Here is a 22,010-nt window from a genome sequence, read left to right as displayed (position 1 = left end):
CTTATTTATGTATTTATTTATTTTTAATCTTCCTTTTCTCTCCTCCTCACGGTATTTTTTTCCATCTCTCTTTAAGTTTTTGTTTAATGTTGCTCTTTATTTAAGTGTAATGTAATGTAAGTATTTATAAATATATTATTATTTTAATGTATTATTTATTTATCTTTTATTTTGCAGTAGTAGTACATTTCGATCCACACTCCACACCACATGGCGGCGGTAATGCACCAAATCGTTGTTTGCCAACCGCCATAAAAAAATTCAAAGAAGAAGAAGAAGTCGTGGCCACACTTTACGACAGTGCTGTGTGCGGTACGGCAGGACAGGGCGGAGTGCCGTAAGTCGCAGTGTTTTGGACAGGGGGAGGTCATTAGAAAGTGAGGCGGAAGATCGGACAGGTTTTCGGGGGCACACAGACTCTCAGCGCCGGCTTAATTCATGCTGGTGTAGTTTAACATTCATTATTTAACACCCGTGTGTAGTTTGTTGAAGCGCTGCTCAAATGCTTCGACTCATTCTGCGGCTCAGGCCGTCCTCCGGGCCGTCCTCCGGGCTGCCGTGTCCCCGTGCCCTCCCCACCGGGCCTGCTGCTGCTGCTCTCGGCTCCCGGTCTCTGTCCGTTACCGGCTGCGTGAGGCGACTTCACCGCGGAGCGGCGTCCCGGTCCTCGGCATGTCTGAGCTCCAGCCTTCGTCACAGAGCCACGGTGCTGTGGCGTCCGCAGCTGGTCGGCGGCTGTCAGACGCAGCGCTTCTACAGTCTTCCGCCGCATCAGAAGGTAACGTTAACGGTAACGTTAGCCGAGCACAGACCGGGACTGACAGGACCGGAGCACCCACTGTCATCCACGGCTACAACTAGCATTAGCCTCGGGCTAGCACAGCGCAGTTTACCTCCGTGTGGACGTTTAAATGTGTTTTTCTTCACTCTTTGAACCGTAATATCGGTTTATCACTGATCAGAACCTCGAATATCGGCTGATATCGGGCTGATGAACTGATATCGTTGTGTTTATCAGTCAAACAACATTAGAGCAGCTAAATGAAGCATATACGTCATATTTAAGGCTTTTATGTCATAATAAATAACGTTTCTCCATTAACGACCATACATTTGTCTGTTGGACTCCATTTAACGTTATTTAATCCTAATTTATATCAAGTTATTCACAGAATAAAACAGGACATTAACATTTGTCATGGTCAGGCGAGGGATGGATCATTTTTTACTCTTTGCTGACATCAAATATCCTGATATCGATATAAGTGCTTTGACTGATAGCATATATATATATATATATATATATGCTATATATGTTTTTCCCAGCACCCATCTGCAGAGGTCATTTAGTAATTTCTGTGGTGAAATAATACAATAATAATAATATTTTCAATATTCATCTACTTAATTGAGCAAAATTAACATCAAAAAGTAATGGTTGTAGTCGAGGTCGCCAACACTAAAGTGTTTGCCGATAACCGATAATACATTTTAAAGACGATATCCGGTGATAGTGATGTTGTGCCGTTAATAACGTTCATCCCAAATGTCAACGAAGAAACCAGCTGTCATAGTAAAGTATAATAAATACTTTCATTAAAGTCATAATTATTATACGCAAACAAACCACAGTAACTTATGGAGAGTTTATAGTTTACAGTTAATTATAAAACCGTTCGTCATGGAGGTGAATTGACAATGGGACGACTGCTGTTTTATCTCTGAAACACAATGTGTGTTTCAGACAGTGTTTGTCCACTGTTGGTATTTATTTTTTATTATACGCTGCATGTCGATGCGGGTGAAACACTGCTGTATGTGGCTCATTATTCTGCCTTTGTGTCGCGGTGGATCAGGTGGAGCTCCCCGCGCTGTCGCCCACCATGCAGATGGGAACCATCGCTCGCTGGGAGAAGAAGGAGGGAGATAAAATCAGCGAGGGTGACCTCATAGCTGAGGTACGGAGCTGTGTTTGTGTGTGTCTGTTTCTCACACACACACACACCTCACTCTCTAACATGTTTGTGTGTCTGTAGGTGGAGACGGACAAGGCCACTGTGGGCTTTGAGATGCTGGAGGAGTGTTACCTGGCGAAGATCCTGGTCGCTGAAGGAACCAGAGATGTCAACATCGGGGCCGTGATCTGCATCACAGTGGATGAGTGAGTGTGTGTCTGTATGTGTGATATTTGTATGTTGTCACATTTTTGCCTGGAATTGTCTTCCTGAATGTGTGACGCGTGTTTGTCTGATTTTTGTCTGCAGCCCTGAACTCATCGCAGCCTTTAAGGACGTCACGTTGGATTCCCTTAAAGCAGCAGGTGGCGCTGCTTCTTCTGCTGCAGCCTCTGCTCCTCCTCCATCTGCTGCTGCTCCTCCTGCAGCCCCCGGCAGCTCTTACCCCTCACACTTAAAGGTAGAGTGAGGCACAGTCAAGTGTGCAGTGAAATAGTCTTTTTACAGTTGCAGAACATACACGATTGTTTGATTATAAACACTTACTCAGATTGAATAGATCTTAAATCCTGTGCGTGTTGTTGTTGTTGTTGTTTTTCAGATCACTCTCCCCGCCCTCTCTCCCACGATGACGATGGGAACAGTGCAGCGCTGGGAGAAGAAGGTGGGCGAGAAGCTGAGTGAAGGCGATCTGTTGGCTGAGATCGAGACGGACAAGGCCACCATCGGTAAATCTGAAGAAAACGTGTGCCCTGAATTACTGAAGAGAGTTTTTACAGGAACGATGATTTCTGTGTGTGTTTAGGCTTCGAGGTGCAGGAGGAGGGATATTTGGCCAAAATCATGGTGCCAGAGGGAACTCGAGATGTTCCGCTGGGAATGCCGCTGTGCATCATTGTAGAAAGAGAAAGTGACATCACTGCCTTCAAGGATTACGTAGAAACGGGTGTGGCAGAGGTTTCCACGCCTCCTCCAGCTCCTGCTCCAACACCAGCACCGGTCAGAAAAGTCAAGTGTTTCATCATATATGCGTCTATCCATGGTCTACCACAGAGCTGCTAGTATATATTTATACATTTGTGTTTTTGCAGACTGCAGCTCCAGCGGCTGCAGCTCCCGCTCCTCCTCCTCCTGCAGCTGCTGCTCCTGCAGGACCCAGGAAGGGACGCGTGTTTGCCAGCCCACTCGCCAAGAAACTGGCTTCTGAGAAAGGAATTGACCTGGCTCAGGTCAGCGGTAAGTGATGGAGAGATGTTATTTGGTGGAGCGTTTTATTATTGACACATTTGAAAGTTTTATAAAGTGGAGTTGTTTTCTGCTGTTTTCAGGCTCTGGTCCTGATGGACGCGTCACCAGGAAAGATATTGAAAGCTTTGTTCCACCGAAGGCTGCACCTGTAAGTGTAGCTCCTGCTGCTTTACTGACTAAATGCTGAACATGCACATTTAATCCTGAATATTCTTGAATTATAGTCATGAAGACGTGTATTGTCTGCTCTCATGGTTTATGATTGGACATTTGCTTATGGGTTAACTTATTTCCATGTGCAGGCTGCAGCTCCTGCGCCTCCTGCTGCTGCTCCTGCTCCTCCTCCTGCAGCTCCTGCTGCCGTCACTGGGACCTTCACAGATATCCCCATCAGCAACATCCGCAAGGTGAGAGCAGACTCTGATGAAAACGCCGTCCTGAGCTCTTTCTGTTAAACCCGTCTATATGAACACATTAAATATGTGACTGTGTGTGTGTGTCCTGCAGGTCATCGCTCAGAGGCTGATTCTGTCCAAGCAAACGATTCCTCACTATTATCTGTCTGTAGACGTCAACATGGACCAAGTCCTCGAGCTTCGGAAAGAGCTCAACGCTGTAAGACTTTAAACTCTTATTTTCTTCATTGATCTTTAGTTATTTACAGTCTCTGACTAAAGTCTCCAATCTTCTGTGCAGGAAGTCAAAGCCCAGAACATCAAACTGAGCGTCAACGACTTCCTCATCAAAGCCAGCGCTCTGGCCTGTCTCAAAGTCCCCGAGTGTAACTCGTCCTGGATGGACACGGTCATCCGTCAGTGAGTCAACACACGCTAAAATATCACGTTAAAATTATCAGGGAGAAACGATCACGGAAATAAAACGATCACAGAAAAACATCACAGAGAAATGATCGTGGAAAACAAACAAAACCGGAAAATTATAACATAAAACGATCACATTAAAACGATCATGTTAAAACAATCATGGAAAAACAATCATGGAAAAACAATCATGGAAAAACAATCATGGAAAACGATCACGTAAAAACGATCACGTAAAAAACGATAACTTAAAAAACGTTCACGTTAAAACGATCAAGGAAAAACGATTACATAATAACGATCACGTAAAAAACGATCACGTTAAAAAACGATCACGTAAAAAACGATTACGTAAAGACGATCACGTAAAAAACGATTACGTAAAGACGATCACGTTAAAAAACGATCACGTAAAAAACGATCATGGAAAAACGATCACGGAAAACGATTATGTAAAAACGACCACGTTACAATGATCACAGAAAACGATCACATAAAAACTATCACGTAAAAACGATCACGGGAAAACGATCACTTAAATCGATCATGGAAAAACGATTACGGAAAAAACATTCATGGAAAAAAGATCACTTAAAATGGTCACATAAAAACGATTACGTTAAACGATCACGTAAAACGATCACGTAAAACGTTTATGTAAAAATGATCATGTAAAAACGACCACGAAAAAACGACCACGTAAAAACGACCACGTAAAAACGACCACGTAAAAACGACCACGTTAAAATGATCACGTAAAAACGATAACGTTAAACAATCACGCCAAGACACGCAAAACTATCATGTAGAATAAACGATCACGGAAACGTATACGTAACTATTACGGGATTTTCAGTGATCTCGTTGAGCCCCGAGATTACAATAAAACACAGCGTTCTCAGCAATGGCTGAACTGTTTGTTTAGAACCGTCAGGGCTTCATAAACAATGTAATGACGCAGATACACACCAAAAAAACAGCGTTAATAGGAACTTCCGGTCGAGTTCCGCTTTAACATCTTCTCGACTTTTTATATGCTGTTGGGCAGGTGTAATATTATAATTATATTATATAAAATTATTATAATATTCATCTTTCTTACTCCGACCATTAGAGTGCCCTCTAATGGTCACGCTCTGATCACGCCCATCGTCTTTAACTTAACACGTGTTTAACTTGCATATTTGTACAGGAACCATGTGGTGGACGTTAGCGTGGCGGTGAGCACAGCTAACGGTCTGATCACGCCCATCGTCTTTAACGCTCACACCAAAGGTCTGGCGTCCATCTGCTCCGACGTGTCCGCGCTTGCCGCCAAAGCAAGAGACGGAAAACTGCAGCCGCACGAGTTCCAGGTCAGAGGTCGACACCTTCTCATGTTCAAGGACATTCTAGGATTGTCGTGTGTCTAATTGTGCGATTGTGTTGCGGTTTTGTCGACCAGGGAGGAACGTTCACCATCTCTAACCTGGGAATGTTCGGCATCAAGAACTTCTCTGCGATCATCAACCCTCCTCAGGCGTGCATCCTCGCCGTGGGAGGCTCAGAGAAACGCCTGATGCCCGCCGACAACGACAAAGGGTCAGTGTCAGTACCGGAGTGCGTTCATGACGACGATACGTGTGAAGAAGTGTGTGAACGTGTGTGTGTGTGTTTGCGTTTGTCAGGTTCGACGTGGCCAGCGTGATGTCGGTGACGCTGAGCTGTGACCACCGCGTGGTCGACGGAGCCGTCGGCGCTCAGTGGCTCGCCGAGTTCCGCAGGTTCCTGGAGAAACCCGTCACCATGCTGTTGTGATCAGACTGTAGTCCATTAAAGTTGGCTCATGTGACCTGTGTGGATCCTCCTGTGATTGGCCAGTCCTGCCACCTGATAGGCCACGCCCACTTCCCCTGAGGAGGCGAAGACAGAAGTCACTCCGTTTAGCCGTCTCTGTCCTCTTCTTCTCGCTCGTGTTCTATTTATTGACGTCCGATCTGACAAAGAAACATCATTACGACCATATTATGTCACTAAAACGTGGATAAAGTTTTTAAAGGAAATGTTACATTATCCAGCCTCTCTGTGTGTGTGTGTGTGTGAAGATGATGAAGATGAGGGAGGAGCAGCTCATCTCTGGCTTCCTGGTCATCAGGGCGAAGCTAAATGTAAGAGTCCAGATACACACACACACACACATCTCTGCTGTATATATAAATATAACGTGGTTAAAGCCTCACTACGTAGATCACATGTGTACAGCGCTCGATGATAAACGGGTAGAAGAACGTGTTCTTTTCTATTCTCTGGGTCAAAAACGCGTTCTCTGTCACGGCTGAGACGCACAAATTTGATGATATCATGTGTTCTCTGAATAAATTGGTCCAGTCCACTTTGTGCTCACAAAGAGACTGTTTTTGTTTGTCGACCTGAACATCGGCTCCTCCTGACTCGTGTGGATTCTCAAACATTTCTCCAGGTGAGTCTTTTACCCTTTAAGGTACGACTCAACCATTTGGTCGAGCGCACTTTAAGTCACTGGAAAATAAAGCATCGAGCTGAACTCGCTGACACTAAATCAATATGAATGTTTATGAATTATGCAAACCAGGTTTATTATGAACAGACATCTCAACCGTTTGGTAGAGGCCTGTATCTAAGATACTGTAGGGTCTAATTAAAAAATAAAAACACAGAAGACGGGTATTTAAATAAATAAGTGTGATAATTGAAACGTCTGTGTGTGTGAGTGTGTGTTTTAAACTCGTTAACAAACTGAAGGAACAATAGCGTAGTTTGTCAGACGGTGAATAATGAAGTGAGAATAAAGGAGGCTGAGCTCAGCAGATTAATCACGCATGCCTAGTTTTACTCTGTGTGTGTGTGTGTGTGTGTGTGTGTGTGTGTGTGTGTGTCTCCTCTCAGTTATGGGTTCTGCTGCTGGATGGATGTGGTTCTGGTTCTGGACCGTGAGTGTCTGCTTCACTGCTCTGCAGAGTGGTGAGTGCGTCCTTTAATGAGAATAATTCAACATTGTGTTTTTCAAACGCTCGTTCTTTTGTTTTTCTGCTGAAAATATGCACACGCTAACGATTGTAAACTGAAACTTTCTATTTTATAAAGCACTTTGGTGTTTTCTGTTGTAAAGGGATATAGAAATAAAATATATTACATTACTTTAAACTCTGCCCACTTTTAACATCAGATCATAATGAGGTCATTTTATTGTTTTTAATGGATCGTAAAAGATGTTTTTGTCCTTCATTTACAAACAAACCCACACACAGAGGAGAGGGAGTGTTCATTATTACAGTCATGAAGGAGAGGGAGGACACATCACAGTGTGTTGATTGTGTTTGTTATGTTGATTGTGTTGAATGTGTTATGTTGATTGTGTTGTTGTTGTGTTGACTGTGTTATTGTGTTGATTGTGTTATAGTGTTGAATGTGTTGTTGTATTGATTGTGTTGTTATGTTGATTGTGTTGAATGTGTTATGTTGATTGTGTTGTTATGTTGAATGTGTTGTATTGATATGTTGACTGTGTTGTTGAGTTGATTGTGTTGTTGTTGTGTCATGTTGAACGTGTTGTTGTGTTGACTGTGTTGTTTGTGTTATGTTGATTGTGTTGTTGTTGTGTTGACTGTGTTATGTTGATTGTGTTATTGTGTTGAATGTGTTGTTGTGTTGAATGTGTTGTTGTATTGATTGTGTTATGTTGATTGTGTTGTTGAATGTGTTGTTGTGTTGATATGTTGACTGTGTTGTTGAGTTGATATGTTGATTATGTTGAATGTGCTATGTTGATTGTGTTATGTTGAATGTGTTGTTGAGTTGACTGTGTTGTTGTGTTGACTGTGTTGTTGTGTTGATTGTGTTGTTTTGATGTGTTGATTGTGTTGTTGATTGTGTTGAGCCCTCACCTCACAGATGCTCTTAGAGTGCAGATGAGGCAGCTCAGTGTGGAGGTGGTCCAGAGTCACTCTGTAGTCCTGCCCTGCTCCTTCTTCACCTCCAGTCCTCTCTCCAGACTCAACATCATCTGGACTCTGGCTCCGTTCTCCAGCCCAGAAAGTCCAGTACAGGTGTGACCACAGCTCTGTGTGAGCCTTACCTAACACCGTAGTTTGACTCTTTAAAGACACCGTAGTTTGACTCTTTAAAGCCACAGTTACACAGTAGTTTGACTCTTTAAAGCCACAGTTACACAGTAGTTTGACTCTTTAAAGCCACAGTTACACAGTAGTTTGACTCTTTAAAGACACAGTTACACAGTAGTTTGACTCTTTAAAGACACAGTTACACAGTAGTTTGACTATTTAAAGCCACAGTTACACAGTAGTTTGACTCTTTAAAGCCACAGTTACACAGTAGTTTGACTCTTTAAAGCCACAGTTACACAGTAGTTTGACTCTTTAAAGACACAGTTACACAGTAGTTTGACTATTTAAAGACACAGTAGTTTGACTCTTTAAAGCCACAGTTACACAGTAGTTTGACTCTATAAAGCCACAGTTACACAGTAGTTTGACTCTTTAAAGCCACCGTAGTTTGACTCTTTAAAGACACAGTAGTTTGACTCTCCACTCTGTCACCTCCAGGTGATCGTGTATGACCATGGACAGGTGATTGAAGACCCGTCCCTCACAGGCAGAGTGGCTTTTACAGGTATTATAATATTATTATTGAAAATGCTCTTGTGTTGACTTCATTTTAAATAATAATAGGAGTAAACTTTGTTTACTTCAGTAAGAATAGCTCATGTGGTAAGAAGGAGACAAGTATGTCAGAGGTTGTGGCTTCAAATCTCACCTTCAAGTGAAAATTTAAATCAAGATTCAAAGGTTCTTCATCTTTATTAACCAAAAACAAACTGTTTTTGTACTTGAAGGTCAAAAGTCAAAGTAACTAAGTTGAAATCCCGACTTATAAAAGACAAGTTTTCCAAAAACTCCAGCCATAAACAGAAGAGAAGTTCTGAGGTCGTAGGTTTTAGGAGTTCTTACAGTTTTTGACGACATACTATTCTATGACAAATCTGCCCTCCGGTGGACAAACGTGATATTACATTGAGAGCTGCTCAACTGTTGAAGCTGCCCTCCGGTGGACAAACGTTGTATTACATTTGCTCAACTGCTGAAACTGCCCTCTGGTGGACAAACGTGATTTTACATGTAGAGCTGCTCAACTGTTGAAACTGCCCTCTGGTGGACAAACGTGGTATTCCCTCCTTCCGTCCCCTCTCCATAAATGTATTTGGAATCATCCACTTCCTGTTTGCCATGCGGAGCCAGCAGGAGCAGGAGGAGACACCCGGGAGGAGGACGAGGAGCAGCGGGGACAAACATGTGGTAACTGCTGCTTAAAAATGATCCACACATTTCTTAGATGTTCTGTTGACGCTCTGTTTACAACTGTTGTTAACATCCGACCTGAGTGATCTGATCACAGGTGTTCACATGACACCTGCTGCTAATGCTAATGCTAATGCTAATGCTAATGTGACGTCACTGCTCCACAGTAAACAAACACCTTCATTTCATTTGTCTTCACATACAATTGATGTTGTTTTTTGTTTGTTACAGAAAGACAAAGAATCCAGGAAATGTTCATGTTATTATTTTCTTTGTTTGGCCCATATGCAGAATCGACTTTTTAATCATTTTAATACTTATATTTGGTACTCTGGAAAAAACAAGACTCAGTCAATCCACAAAAACGCTATTAGTTTATTAGTAAGATCAGTTAAAAAATATAGTATAAAAAATGAATACTTGGTTTCTCTAAAGTGATATAATATAGTATTTGTTTTTCCCACCAACACTAATAATCCACTCAAACAGCTTCACATCCTGTGTGCAACCATAGCAACCACAACAACATTAGAATTAAATCATTCAAACTCAATCATTTTTGGTTTGTGGACAAAACAAGACATTTTAGAACATCATCATTTTCAAGGTTTAAAAAAACATGATCAACATTTTCTCATATTTTATGAACCAAATCATGAATCCAGACAATAATGGACAGTTTAATCCGTGATGAAAACAATGACTAGTTGCAGCACTAGAACAAAGACAAATGGTGTCCATGTGTATTTGTTTATAGAGCAGTAAAGTAGGATTCACCTGTGATTTCATCACCTCAGACGGACGTTAACAGCACTTGTCAACAGAGCCTCTGTTTAATGTGTCTGCATTGATTTTCATTGTAAACATGTGACTTTAGTGAAAACCACATTCACCTGTTTGCTGCTTTTTCAGGCTGAAGCCAGTCCAAGTCAACTGCAGCTGTTTGGAGTTCTTCAATGTTGGGATGTTCACACACAAACTTTTGATAAACACTCATTTTTATCTTTAAACACTTTAGATGATCCATGTTTAGCTCACTGCACCAAATTTGACAAAAACGTCATACTATACTTTGTCGTCCAAAATTTGACAAAAATGTCATACTATACTATGTCGTCCAAAAATTAACAATTCTATTGTAAAAAAGATTTTTAGTCCAAAATTAGACAATTTTTTGGGAAAAAATTTGGTCCAAAATTTGACAATAAAGTCACACTATACTATGTTGTCCAAAATTTAACAATTTCTTTGAAAAAAAAAATTTGGTCGAAAATTTGACAAAAATGTCATACTATACTATGTTGTCCAAAAATTGACAAAATGGTCATACTATACTGTCGTCCCAAATTTGACAAAAACGTCATACTATACTTTGTCGTCCAAAATTTGACAAAAATGTCATACAATACTATGTCGTCCAAAATTTGACAAAAATGTCATACTATACTATGTCGTCCAAAAATTAAAAATTCTATTGTAAAAAATATTTTTAGTCCAAAATTTGACAATTTTTGGGGAAAAAAATTTGACAAAAATGTCATACTATACTGTCGTCCAAAATTTGACAATTAAAAAAAAAAAGACATTTTGGTCCAAAATTGGGCAAAAATGTCATACTATACTTAGTATAGTATGACATTGTTTGAAAAAACAATTTTGGTCCAAAATTTGACAAAAATGTCATACTATACTATGTCGTCCAAAAATTAACAATTCTATTGTAAAAAAGATTTTTAGTCCAAAAGTTGACAAAAACGTCATACTATACTATGTTGTCCAAAAATTGACAAAAATGTCATACTATACTATGTCGTCCAAAAATTAACAATTCTATTGTAAAAAAGATTTTTAGTCCAAAATTAGACAATTTTTTGGGAAAAAATTTGGTCCAAAATTTGACAATAAAGTCACACTATACTATGTTGTCCAAAATTTAACAATTTCTTTGAAAAAAAAAATTTGGTCGAAAATTTGACAAAAATGTCATACTATACTATGTTGTCCAAAAATTGACAAAAATGTCATACTATACTGTCGTCCAAAATTTGACAATTTAAAAAAAAAAAGACATTTTGGTCCAAAATTGGGCAAAAATGTCATACTATACTATGTCGTCCAAAAATTTACAATTCTATTGTAAAAAAGATTTTTAGTCCAATGTTTTTGACAAAAATGTCATACTATACTATGTTGTCCAAAAATTGACAAAAATGTCATACTATACTACGTCGTCCAAAAATTAACAATTCTATTGTAAAAAAGATTTTTAGTCCAAAATTTGACAAAAACGTCATACTATACTGTCGTCCAAAATTTGTCAATTTAAAAAATAAAAAATTTGGTCCAAAATTGGGCAAAAATGTCATACTATACTTTGTCGTAAAAAAAATTGACAATTTTCTTGAACGATTTTTTTTGGTCCAAAATTTTATGAAAATGTCATACTATATACTATGTCGTCCAAAATCAGCTGTCTGTGTTTAGTCGGTGTAGTGCCTCAAATATGAGTCAAGTAGTGAACAATATTTACAAGGTACAGTCACGTAAACATGGATCACCTAAAGCCTTTGAATATAAATGAGTGTTGATCAAGTTTCTGTGTGAACATCCCAACACCGAAGAGCTCCAAACAGCTGCAGTTGACTTGGACTGGCTTCAGCCTGAAAAAGCAGCAAACAGGTGAATGTGGTTTTCACTAAAGTCACATGTTAACATGTAAAAAAATCACACACAAGTCTTATTAATGTGTGGATGATTTTTAAGCAGCAGTTACTGGACACCTGGACCCCAACTGTCTGGTGGACTTTCCAGGGAGTGAACCCCTGTCATTTTTTTATAGTTTTTTTATGCATTTTTGGGAAAAAATTTGTGAAATAAAACATCATAACCCCCTCCTCTCATGTCTGTGAATTTCCGGGGGGACACAAGCCCAGCCCCGTTCTCCTACCACCACACCACCACCAGTGAGTAATCTCTTGGGACTGCGAGGTGGAATCGAACCAGCCACCACCGGACTGATACAACCTTACGGTTGTGAACCAAACCACTATGCCACACATCCCTGAGAGATTTAGGAGCTCTTGGTGATTTTCACTGTTCACTTTGGATGTGGAACCTTAAATGTTGGCGTATAAGGGAATTGAACCCAGAATCTCATGATCCTGATGACTGTTCCTTAACCAGTTGAGCTAACTTCATACTCTTTCTTTCATTGTTCGAACTCCTATTTACTGTTTGTGGTTGAATATTGTATTTAAAAATCAGTCCATGCAAGATTCAAACCCATACTCACAAGAATCAGGGATTTGAACCCACAATCTTAGGACTCTGACTACTGCTCCTTAACCAGTTGAGCTAAGTCCACACTCTTTGTTTCATTTTCTGAACTCCTACTTACTCTTTTGGTTGAACATTGTATTTAAAAATCAGTCCATGCAAGATTTGAACCCATGCTCACAGGAACCTCAGGAACTTGAGTCATTCTCTTTGTCCCATGAGCTACTTGTCTTTGAGGGTTTTTTCTTAAAATTTGGAAGTCTTTAAATAACAGAACATGCCTCCACATGATGAACTATATAATAACGTCCGTCCGGCACAGGCAGCCAAACAGTTGGTGTAATGGTTTACACACTTGTCTTTGAAGCGGGAGACCTGGGTTCAATTCCCACTTGGAACAAGTACGTTCATGCATGACGTTTTTCTCCGTGTGTCTGACACACACACACTGAAGTCAGGTTGTATGACCATCAACACTAACTTTGCTTACACACACACGTGGGGGGGTGGTGTGTGTGTGTGTGTGTGTGTGTGTGGGGGGGGTGAGTAATACACAAACACATGGAGAACATGCAAAAGCGCATACAGGAAAGCCCATGTTCCAACCAGGATTCGAACCCTGGTCGAAAGACAAGATTGCAACACTACACAAGAGTGCTCAACCAGGTGAGCTATTTGTTCTTGTGAGATCATCACAAAATTTGGAAGCCTTTCAATAACAGAACATGCCTCCACATGTTGGACTATTTGATTATGTCCGTCCGGCACAGGCAGCCAAACACTTAGTGTAAAGGTTTACACACTTGTCTTTGGAGCAGGAGAGCAGGGTTCAATTCCCACTTGGAACAAGTACCTTTATGCATGCAGTTTTTCTCCCTGTGTGACTGACACGCACACACATTGAAGACTGTGGGGGAGTGGGGGGTGTAATACACAAATGAACATGCAAAACTCCATGCACGAAGGTACTTGTTCTAAGCGGGAATCGAACCCTGCTCTCCTGCTTCAAAGACAAGTGTGTAAACCATCCCACAACTGTTTGGCTGCGTGTGCCGGACGGACGTCATTAAATAGTCCAACATGTGGAGGCATGTTCTGTTATTGAAAGGCTTCCAAATTTTGTGATGATCTCACAAGAACAAATAGCTCACCTGGTTGAGCACTCTTGTGTAGAGTGTTACAGTCTTGTCTTTTGATCAAGGTTCGAATCCCAGTTGGAACATGGTCTTTTGCATGTTCTCCATGTGTTTGTGTAGTACTCACACACACACACACACACACACAAACACACACACACACACACACACACACACACACACACACACACACACAGTTAGTGTGTGTGTAAGCAAAGTTAGTGTTGATGGTCATACAACCAGACTTCAGTGTGTGTGCCAGTCACACAGGGTGAAAAATGCCATGCATAAAGGTACTTGTTGCAAGTGGGAATTGAACCCTGCTCTCTTGCTCCAAAGACAAGTGTGAAAACCATTACACTAACTGTTTGGCTCTCCGTGCCGGACGGACGTTATTATATAGTTCGACACGTTGAAGTCATGGGTTCTTGAAAGACTTTCACATTTTAGAAAAAAAACACACAAGAACCAATAGCTCACCTGGTTGAGCACTCTTGTGAAGAATGTTACAGTCTTGTCTTTGGACCAGGGTTCGAATCCCGGTTGGAACATGGGCATTCCTGCATGGGCTTTTGCATGTTCTCCATGTGTTTGTGTATTACCCCCCACACCCACTCACCACAACACCCCCAAAGTTAGTGTTGATGGTCATACAACCAGACTTCAGTGTGTGTGTGCCAGTCACACAAGGAGAAAAATGCCATGCATAAAGGTACTTGTTTCAAGTAGGAATTGAACCCTGCTCTCCTGCTCCAAAGACAAGTGTGTAAACCATTACACTAACTGTTTGGCTGGGCGAGGGGCATAACGGACTGTCTGAGCGGGGCGAAGAGGGGAAAGGAAGGGGGAAGGAGGGGGAAAGAGAGAGAAGGGAAAAAAGGAGGAAAAAATTGAGGAAAAAATTGAAAAAATTCCACTTTTTCTCCTCTATGGATGTTTTTGCATAAACTAAGTCATATAAAAGAGTTTAATCTATATTATTATTCACATTTATCTAGTTAATTCCTATGTCAATTAAAAATAAAGGGAAAAAAATCCATGTTTTCGTCCCTATGGTTGTATTTACATCAACTAAATCAAATAAAATAGTTTAATTTGACTATTTATCTAGTTTATTCCAGTGTTAATAAAAAATAAACGGAAAAAAAATCCATGTTTTCTTCCCTCTGGTTGTATTTAGATCAACTAAGTCATATAAGAGTTTAATCAACTTGATGAATTAATCATGTTATATCATAGTGTTTTTCATTATAGTGTTATATCACCATAGATGTTTGTTTTTAAAAGAGAACACAAACACTACAAATACATTTTTTTACTGTTTTATTTAGAAAAGGAAGTAGAAAAGAAAATAATTTAAACATACATTACAAATCAAACCACACAACTATTAACCATAAAGAAAAGAACATTTACTATATACTTCTCTTTTTAAAGAGTGTTTGTCCACTCTTCAATTGTCTGCCCAGATGCTGGACAGACACACACACCTGTGTATGGCCAGTGTTTTTGCTTTTTCCTTGGCCACAGGTTTTGCACAGATAATGATATGTGTGGCCTGTGTGTTGTCACCAGTACAAGGTTACTATTCTGCTGTATCCTTGTGCAATCCTCAATCGATTGTTTAATATGACTGTATGTCATAACAATGGACTGAGGAATGGCAAAGGTTTTGCCTCCGTTATCCTTGGGCCGATTCCTGGCTTCCCTGTACTCTTTGTAGAGTTTCAGGGCAACACACTCTGACACCCTGTTGACATCTGGTCGGTGGGCAGCCTGGCCATGAACCAGGAACAGTCTGCAAATTAATAATATGATAGATATATAAATTGTTTTATACATTACATACACCTTACACACATCAATGCATATACATCCATAGACAAACATGAATATTACATGCATAAATTACCTTTCAGCAGCTTGCTGACCAGGTGCAGAGCTGCTACGCTTCCCAGAAGCTCTCCTGCCTGCCTGCCAGTCACACAGGGAGAAAAATGCCATGCATAAAGGTACTTGTTCCAAGTGGGAATTGAACCCTGCTCACCTCACATCAACGTGAACACTGAAAAGCAACAAGAGTTGGATGTGGAACCTTAAATGTTGGCGTATAAGGGAGTTGAACCCACAACCTCCAAGCCCTGATGACTGCTCCTTAACCAGTTGAGCTAACTCCAGACTCTTTCTTTTATTTTTGAACTCCTATTTACTCTTTTTGGTTGAAGTCCATGCAAGAGTTGAACCGATACTCACAGGAACCTCAGGAACTTCAGTCATTCTCTTAGTCCCATGAGCTACTTGTTCTTGTGAGCTAAATTGCAAAAATTGGAAGCCTTTCAATACTGCATGCATAAAGGTGCTTGTTCCAAGTGGGAATCGAACCAGGATGTTCACACTTTTAATAGACACTCATTTATATTCAAACACTCTTTAGATGATCCATCACGTGGCTGCACCAAATTTTATAAAAAAATTGTCACATTTTGGACCCAAAAACTTTTTTCAAGAAAATTGTCTTTTTTTCAACACCATAGTATAGTATGACATTTAATAAAAATTAGTGTTTATGAAAGGTTTCTGTGTGAACATCCCAACACTGAAGAGCTCCAAACAGCTGCAGTTGACTTGGACTGGCTTCAGCCTGTAAAAGCAGCAAACAGGTGAATGTGGTTTTCACTAAAGTCACATGTTAACAATGAATGAAAAACAGGAGGCCACTTTCAACAGCTGAGCAGCCATGAATGTAATATCACATTTGTCCACAAGAGGGCAGTTTGAACAGTTGAGCAGCTCTCAATGTAATACCACGTTTGTCCACAGGAGGGCAGCTTCGTCACGTGAATAAAACAGTGTAAAATCACCTAAAAAAGTCATAGTATAGTATGTCGTCAAAAACTGTCCAAATATAAACTGTCAAAAGTGTCAAAAATGAGTATGTGGTGTGGCCAGTAGGGGGCAGGTGTGGTCAAATAATAAAGTAGAGCATATTATTTCAGTTTTTAAATGGCAGCTACAGTGAAGTCAGAATGTTCCTACTTTTCCAACCTTATTTACTTCTTCATCTACTTTTATGATTAATTTTAGGATAAAGTCGGCTTTAGATCTCCATAAAGCCTGTATTTATCCACTTCCTGGAGGAGGAGGAGCCAAACAGTGACAAAAACTTGAGTATTTATTGAACCACTACAACTCAACTTTAAATATGACTTAAAAGAAGAGCCAGAAATAAATTATTAACAAGTAAAAAAAGTAAAAATAATAATAATAGTACATTAAAATAATGACAGCAATAAAAACAATAGATAAAAATAAATAACCAGTCTACTTGCACTGCTGCACAACATTTACAACATGCAAAAACCACTAATAACAGGAAACATCAAAACAACCCTGCAGTTGTTGGTCCAAGTCTGCCGCCGTTTACTCTGCACTCACGACTACCACGGTTGTGGGATTCAAACTCATAACCACAGCGATACAAGTAATGTCCTGATCAGACTGAGCTGTTTGTCATGGTCCATGTCAACGGTGGTGTAATAAAATAAAAATGATGCTGTTATTATCATTTCTAACGCCTGATAATATCATGACATGCTGCAGGTATTCCCTGGAGCGCAGACATCGTCCTGAATGACACACGCGTGTCAGATGCTGGCGTTTACCGCTGCATGGTCAACAACCCACCAGAGATGGCCGACCCGGGGGTAGGAGAACTGCTGCTCAGTATTCTGGGTGAGTTTGTGAGGACCATCAAAGACATCATGAAGTCCCTGTGTCGCCCCGAAACCCAAACTTCACCATCACAACCAAGTGAACTAACCCTAAACCCAGTGACATATAAACATATATGTATGTATATGTAGTTAACTATGAGTCAGAAGAACGTCACAGATGTGTAAACCCAGACAAACTTAAATGTTAAAGGTTTACATCTGCTGGGACTGTTAATTGGAGCTGCGTGGTGAGGGAAACAGCAGCTGCCATTGAAGAGAAACTCTATATCATTATTATTATAACAACACACATGACCCTGGGCTCGTTTTAAACTTCTACCTGTTTCTGTTTCCGTTTCCATGACTCGTTGATGTCTTTAGCTCCGCCCTCTCCGCCCGTGTGTCACTGGGATGGAGACGTGGATGAGGGAGGAAGCGTCACGCTGTCCTGCTCCGTGACCGATGGCGTCCCCACTCCACAGGTCCACTGGGACAAAGTCAATCCACAGGAAATCTCACTTCCCTTCAACATGGAGGGTCAGTGTTGTTAACACTATACTAGTGCTGTCAAACGTTAACGCGTCATCGTTAGCGCACGGCGCGTTTCCATGACGACTGACTGGAAAAATGTTCACATGACTCCAGTCTCTAAAGTAACGCTAACCTTTAAAAACATAGGCACACATACGCAGTACACAGGTACGCTCGCTATTTGTACCGCTCCAGTTCCACTGTAGGTGCGCTAACGGCGCTAAAGGAGCTAACGCAGCTAACGCAGCTAACGGAGCTAACTGGTAAACGGTGCCCGAACTCCGGTGTCGCGGCACGTAAACATGACGTCATGCGCGTCTTTTCCCGCTCAGTCGCCATGGAAACGTGTCGCGCGTTAACCTTTTTGAACAGCACTAGTATTTACTGTAAATTATTTTATATTTTTTGAAGAAAAAAAAATCACGAAAATAACTTTTGATTCCTTCATGTCAAATTTTAAGCAATCTTAATGTCAACATATGGAGAACAATCAGGGTCTAATGGTGACTAATGAATCATTAAAAATGATATAATAGATGAAAATGTGACTTCATTGATAAACTGACCTCAAACGAGCTTGACTTTGACAGCTGTCCTCTCCGTCCTCCTGTCTCAGCTGATGTCTTCGGATCCGTCCACATGGTCAACGTGTCCTCGCAGACGTCCGGCCTCTATCGCTGCTCTGTCTCTAACCTCCTGGGGACGGAGACCTGCTTCGTCCATCTGTCCATCTACAACAGTCAGTCTCTGTGTCTCATTTCAGGCTCTGCATCCTGGATATTATTATATAATAATAATAACAATACATTTTATATGTGTACATACACATATATAATATGTGTATGTACATATTATATACAAGTATATACATATTACATACATTATTATGATTGCACCAGTGCAAAATCTAAAATTCTAAGTTAAAATCAATAATGAGGTAACGCTGCCCCCTGCTGGACACTGTGAGCACTGCGCGTCAGCAGAGGCGGCGCTGATCATCTCCGACAACGTCGCTGCCAAACTATAAATACGTCATATCTTAACACACAAACCACACTTTGAATTCTAAATCACGGATTTCTCGCCTCAAACGATCTTTAAACTGCGTTCCGCGACACAGAAAAGGTTTTGTTTCAGGTTTCTGTTTGGTTTCTCGACCGCTGAGTGAGTTCCGGCGAAATGCATTCTGGGATACATGGCTTTCCCCAAGTACGCGGAAGTCACCACGCGGGGCCATTTGTCAATACGCAGACTTCTCTGTACTTTGCGGACTCGCTCGCAGTTCACAACGACGCTAGTACGGTTCTCTTACCCGGAAGTGTTCTCGCTCCCCCAGTTTTACCCAGTATGCATCGCGTGGTGACTTGTATCCCAGAATGCATTTCCTGAAATAACACATTTTCTGTGTCCCGGAACGTAGTTTTAAGATCATTTGAGGCGAGAAATTAGTAATTTAGAATGTAAAAATTAGGTTTGTGTATTAAAATATGACGTATTTATAGTTTGGTAGCGACTTCGACGGAGGTGGTCAGCTCAGTACTCACAGTGTCCAGCAGAGGGCAGCGTTACCTCAGACGTCCCTTAAATACTTTGTGATCATCAGATTTGGTGCTGATGCGTTATTTTGCACCACTTCACAGGATGCGGAGCCTGAAAATGAGACGCTTACATCCGTCTTTTCCCCGCGTTTGTCCTCCTCTGCAGCTCCGGACAGTTCCTCGGGCATCCTGCAGGGGGCGCTGGTGACCTTGTCCATGAGCCTGGTGCTGGCGGCGCTGCTGGTGCTCGCGATGTGGCTCCATCGCACAGGTCAAGACGGGAGGAGCGAGAGGAAAGACGAGGACGTGTTAGGAAACACTCCGTCTCTGATCAAACGCTCTTTTGTTTGATTTATACTCACCGTTTACTGCTGCTACACAATTCTAATAAATGTACCATTTTGATTACAATAATAACATCTACATTTAAAGCCTTAAATACAATTGAACTTACAGTATGTAAATAAAAGTAGGATGTTTGATGACTACTGTCAGAAACATTTTTCCTTTCTTAAATAAAGCACCTGGAGCAGTTGATTTGCAAACAAAGACAAAAAGACCTTTAATTTAAATAGAAGGAGGGAAAAAAAAATCACATAAAAAACTGTACAGAACATTGAACATCGACTTAAATTTCTTAAATAAAAGACCCTCACCCCCGCAAAACATAGCTAAAGTAATAAAACAGAGTCGGTTGGTGTATTATACATTTGTGCAAAAGTATTATTTTGATTCTTCCCAAACTGCACATGTCCACTCAGCTCTGCCTGAAGAGTCTCTGCCCCCAACAACCTCAACATAGTGTCTCAAAAGAACCCAAAATCCATTAATAACAAAATAGATTTATATTTTAAATATATATTTATATATGACACATGGTGTACATAAGAGATTGAGAAATCCCTTTTGAATAACTCCCAGCTCTGTCCAATAACTTGTGCTTTCTTCACTCCAAGAACAAAAACCATGTCACTTCCTGTTGCTTTGGAAACAAAGATGAAGAGAAAAACAGAATCCAGCTCTGATCAGAAAGTCCAGGAAGTAACAACCTCTTCACTCTGTTCTGTGTCAGAGACAAACTCATGTGCAGTTTTACCAGCATGCAGAACACAGAACCAGAGGAGAGGTGTGTTTGACCCAGTTACTCTGTGACAAAAACAAAAGAACATTTATTTACCGTTAGACCCTGAGAACACTTTCCTACAGGAGTGGACAGCTTACATCTTCAGATTCTCTGATCACTGCTATGGCACAAGGTTTCTGCAGAGGATGCAGCACATGGGGACACAAGACTGCAGGAGCTGGGGACAGAAGACGGCAAGAACTGGGGACAAAAGATGGCAAGAACTGGGGACAGAAGACAGAAAAGCTGGGGACAAAGATGGCAAAAGCTGGGGACAGAAGACAGAAAAGCTGGGGACAGAAGACAGAAGACGGCTGAAGCTGGGGACAAAAGACGGCAGGAGCTGGGGACAGAAGACAGAAAAGCTGGGGACAAAGATGGCAAAAGCTGGGGACAGAAGACAGAAAAGCTGGGGACAAAGATGGCAAAAGCTGGGGACAGAAGACAGAAAAGCTGGGGACAGAAGACAGAAGAAGCTGGGGACAAAGACGGCAAGAAGTGGGGACAAAAACAGAAGAAGCTGGGGACAAAAGACAGCAAGAACTGGGAACAAAGATGCCTGAAGCTGGGGACAGAAAAAACAGCTGGGGACAAAAGACGGCAAGAACTGGGGACAGAAGACGGCAGGAGCTGGGGACAGAAGACAGAAAAGCTGGGGACAAAAACAAGAAGCTGGGGACAAAAGACGGCAAGAACTGGGGACAAAAACAGAAGAAGCGGGGACAAAGATGCCTGAAGCTGGGGACAAAAGACGACAGGAGCTGGGGACAAAAGACGGCAAGAACTGGGGACAAAAGACGACAGGAGCTGGGGACAAAAGACGGCAAGAACTGGGGACAAAAGACGGCAAGAACTGGGGACAAAAGACGACAGGAGCTGGGGACAAAAGACGGCAAGAACTGGGGACAGAAGACGGCTGAAGCTGGGGACAAAGATGCCTGAAGCTGGGGACAAAAGACGACAGGAGGTGGGGACAAAGACGGCAGGAGCTGGGGACAAAGACAGCAGGAGCTGGGGACAGAAGACAGAAGAAGCTGGGGACAAAGACAGCAGGAGATGTGGACCAAAGACGGCAGAAGCTGGGGACTGAAACAGAAAGAGTTGGAGACAAAAGACGGCAGGAGTTGGGGACAAAAAACAGGAGGAACTGAGGACAAAAACAGAAGAAGCTGGTGACAAAAGACGGCAGGGTCTGGGGACAAAAACAGAAGAAGCTGGGGACACATTTGGGGCCTGATTTGGATGACCAGTTTACTTGAATCCACAATGAGTGTTTTGATGAGATTCTTTCACAGCAGTGAAAAAGAGTGCACGAGTGGGAAAGAGAACACGTTCC

At 41.4% G+C, this 22,010-nt stretch overlaps 2 protein-coding genes across 2 annotated transcripts; both read left to right on the top strand.

Annotated features, from left to right (window-relative positions):
• The first annotated feature begins 347 nt into the window (after positions 1-347).
• dlat (dihydrolipoamide S-acetyltransferase (E2 component of pyruvate dehydrogenase complex)) lies at positions 348-6,396 on the top strand. Its single transcript, XM_083910389.1, has 14 exons — positions 348-778; positions 1,857-1,958; positions 2,037-2,161; positions 2,265-2,415; positions 2,557-2,683; positions 2,761-2,954; positions 3,047-3,191; positions 3,284-3,351; positions 3,506-3,610; positions 3,711-3,818; positions 3,900-4,018; positions 5,217-5,379; positions 5,469-5,605; positions 5,692-6,396. The coding sequence occupies exons 1-14, from the start codon at positions 503-505 to the stop codon at positions 5,819-5,821; spliced, it is 1,950 nt and encodes a 649-aa protein (XP_083766515.1). The 5' UTR covers positions 348-502; the 3' UTR covers positions 5,822-6,396.
• Positions 6,397-6,930: 534 nt separating this feature from the next.
• On the top strand, positions 6,931-21,410 carry LOC310944617 (V-set and immunoglobulin domain-containing protein 2; the record flags this gene model as incomplete). The annotated part of the gene is made up of 8 exons (XM_083910420.1): positions 6,931-7,003; positions 7,934-8,088; positions 8,605-8,671; positions 17,370-17,501; positions 17,864-18,019; positions 18,630-18,752; positions 19,718-19,896; positions 20,808-21,410. The coding sequence occupies 8 exons, from the start codon at positions 6,931-6,933 to the stop codon at positions 21,408-21,410; spliced, it is 1,488 nt and encodes a 495-aa protein (XP_083766546.1).
• Between the last annotated feature and the right edge of the window lie 600 nt (positions 21,411-22,010).

Source organism: Microchirus variegatus (genome assembly GCF_963457635.1).
Source record: "Microchirus variegatus genome assembly, chromosome: 2".
Lineage (NCBI taxonomy): Eukaryota > Metazoa > Chordata > Actinopteri > Pleuronectiformes > Soleidae > Microchirus > Microchirus variegatus.
The sequence above is the reverse complement of the archived record's forward strand: the minus strand, read 5'-3'. Positions and strand labels throughout refer to the sequence as shown.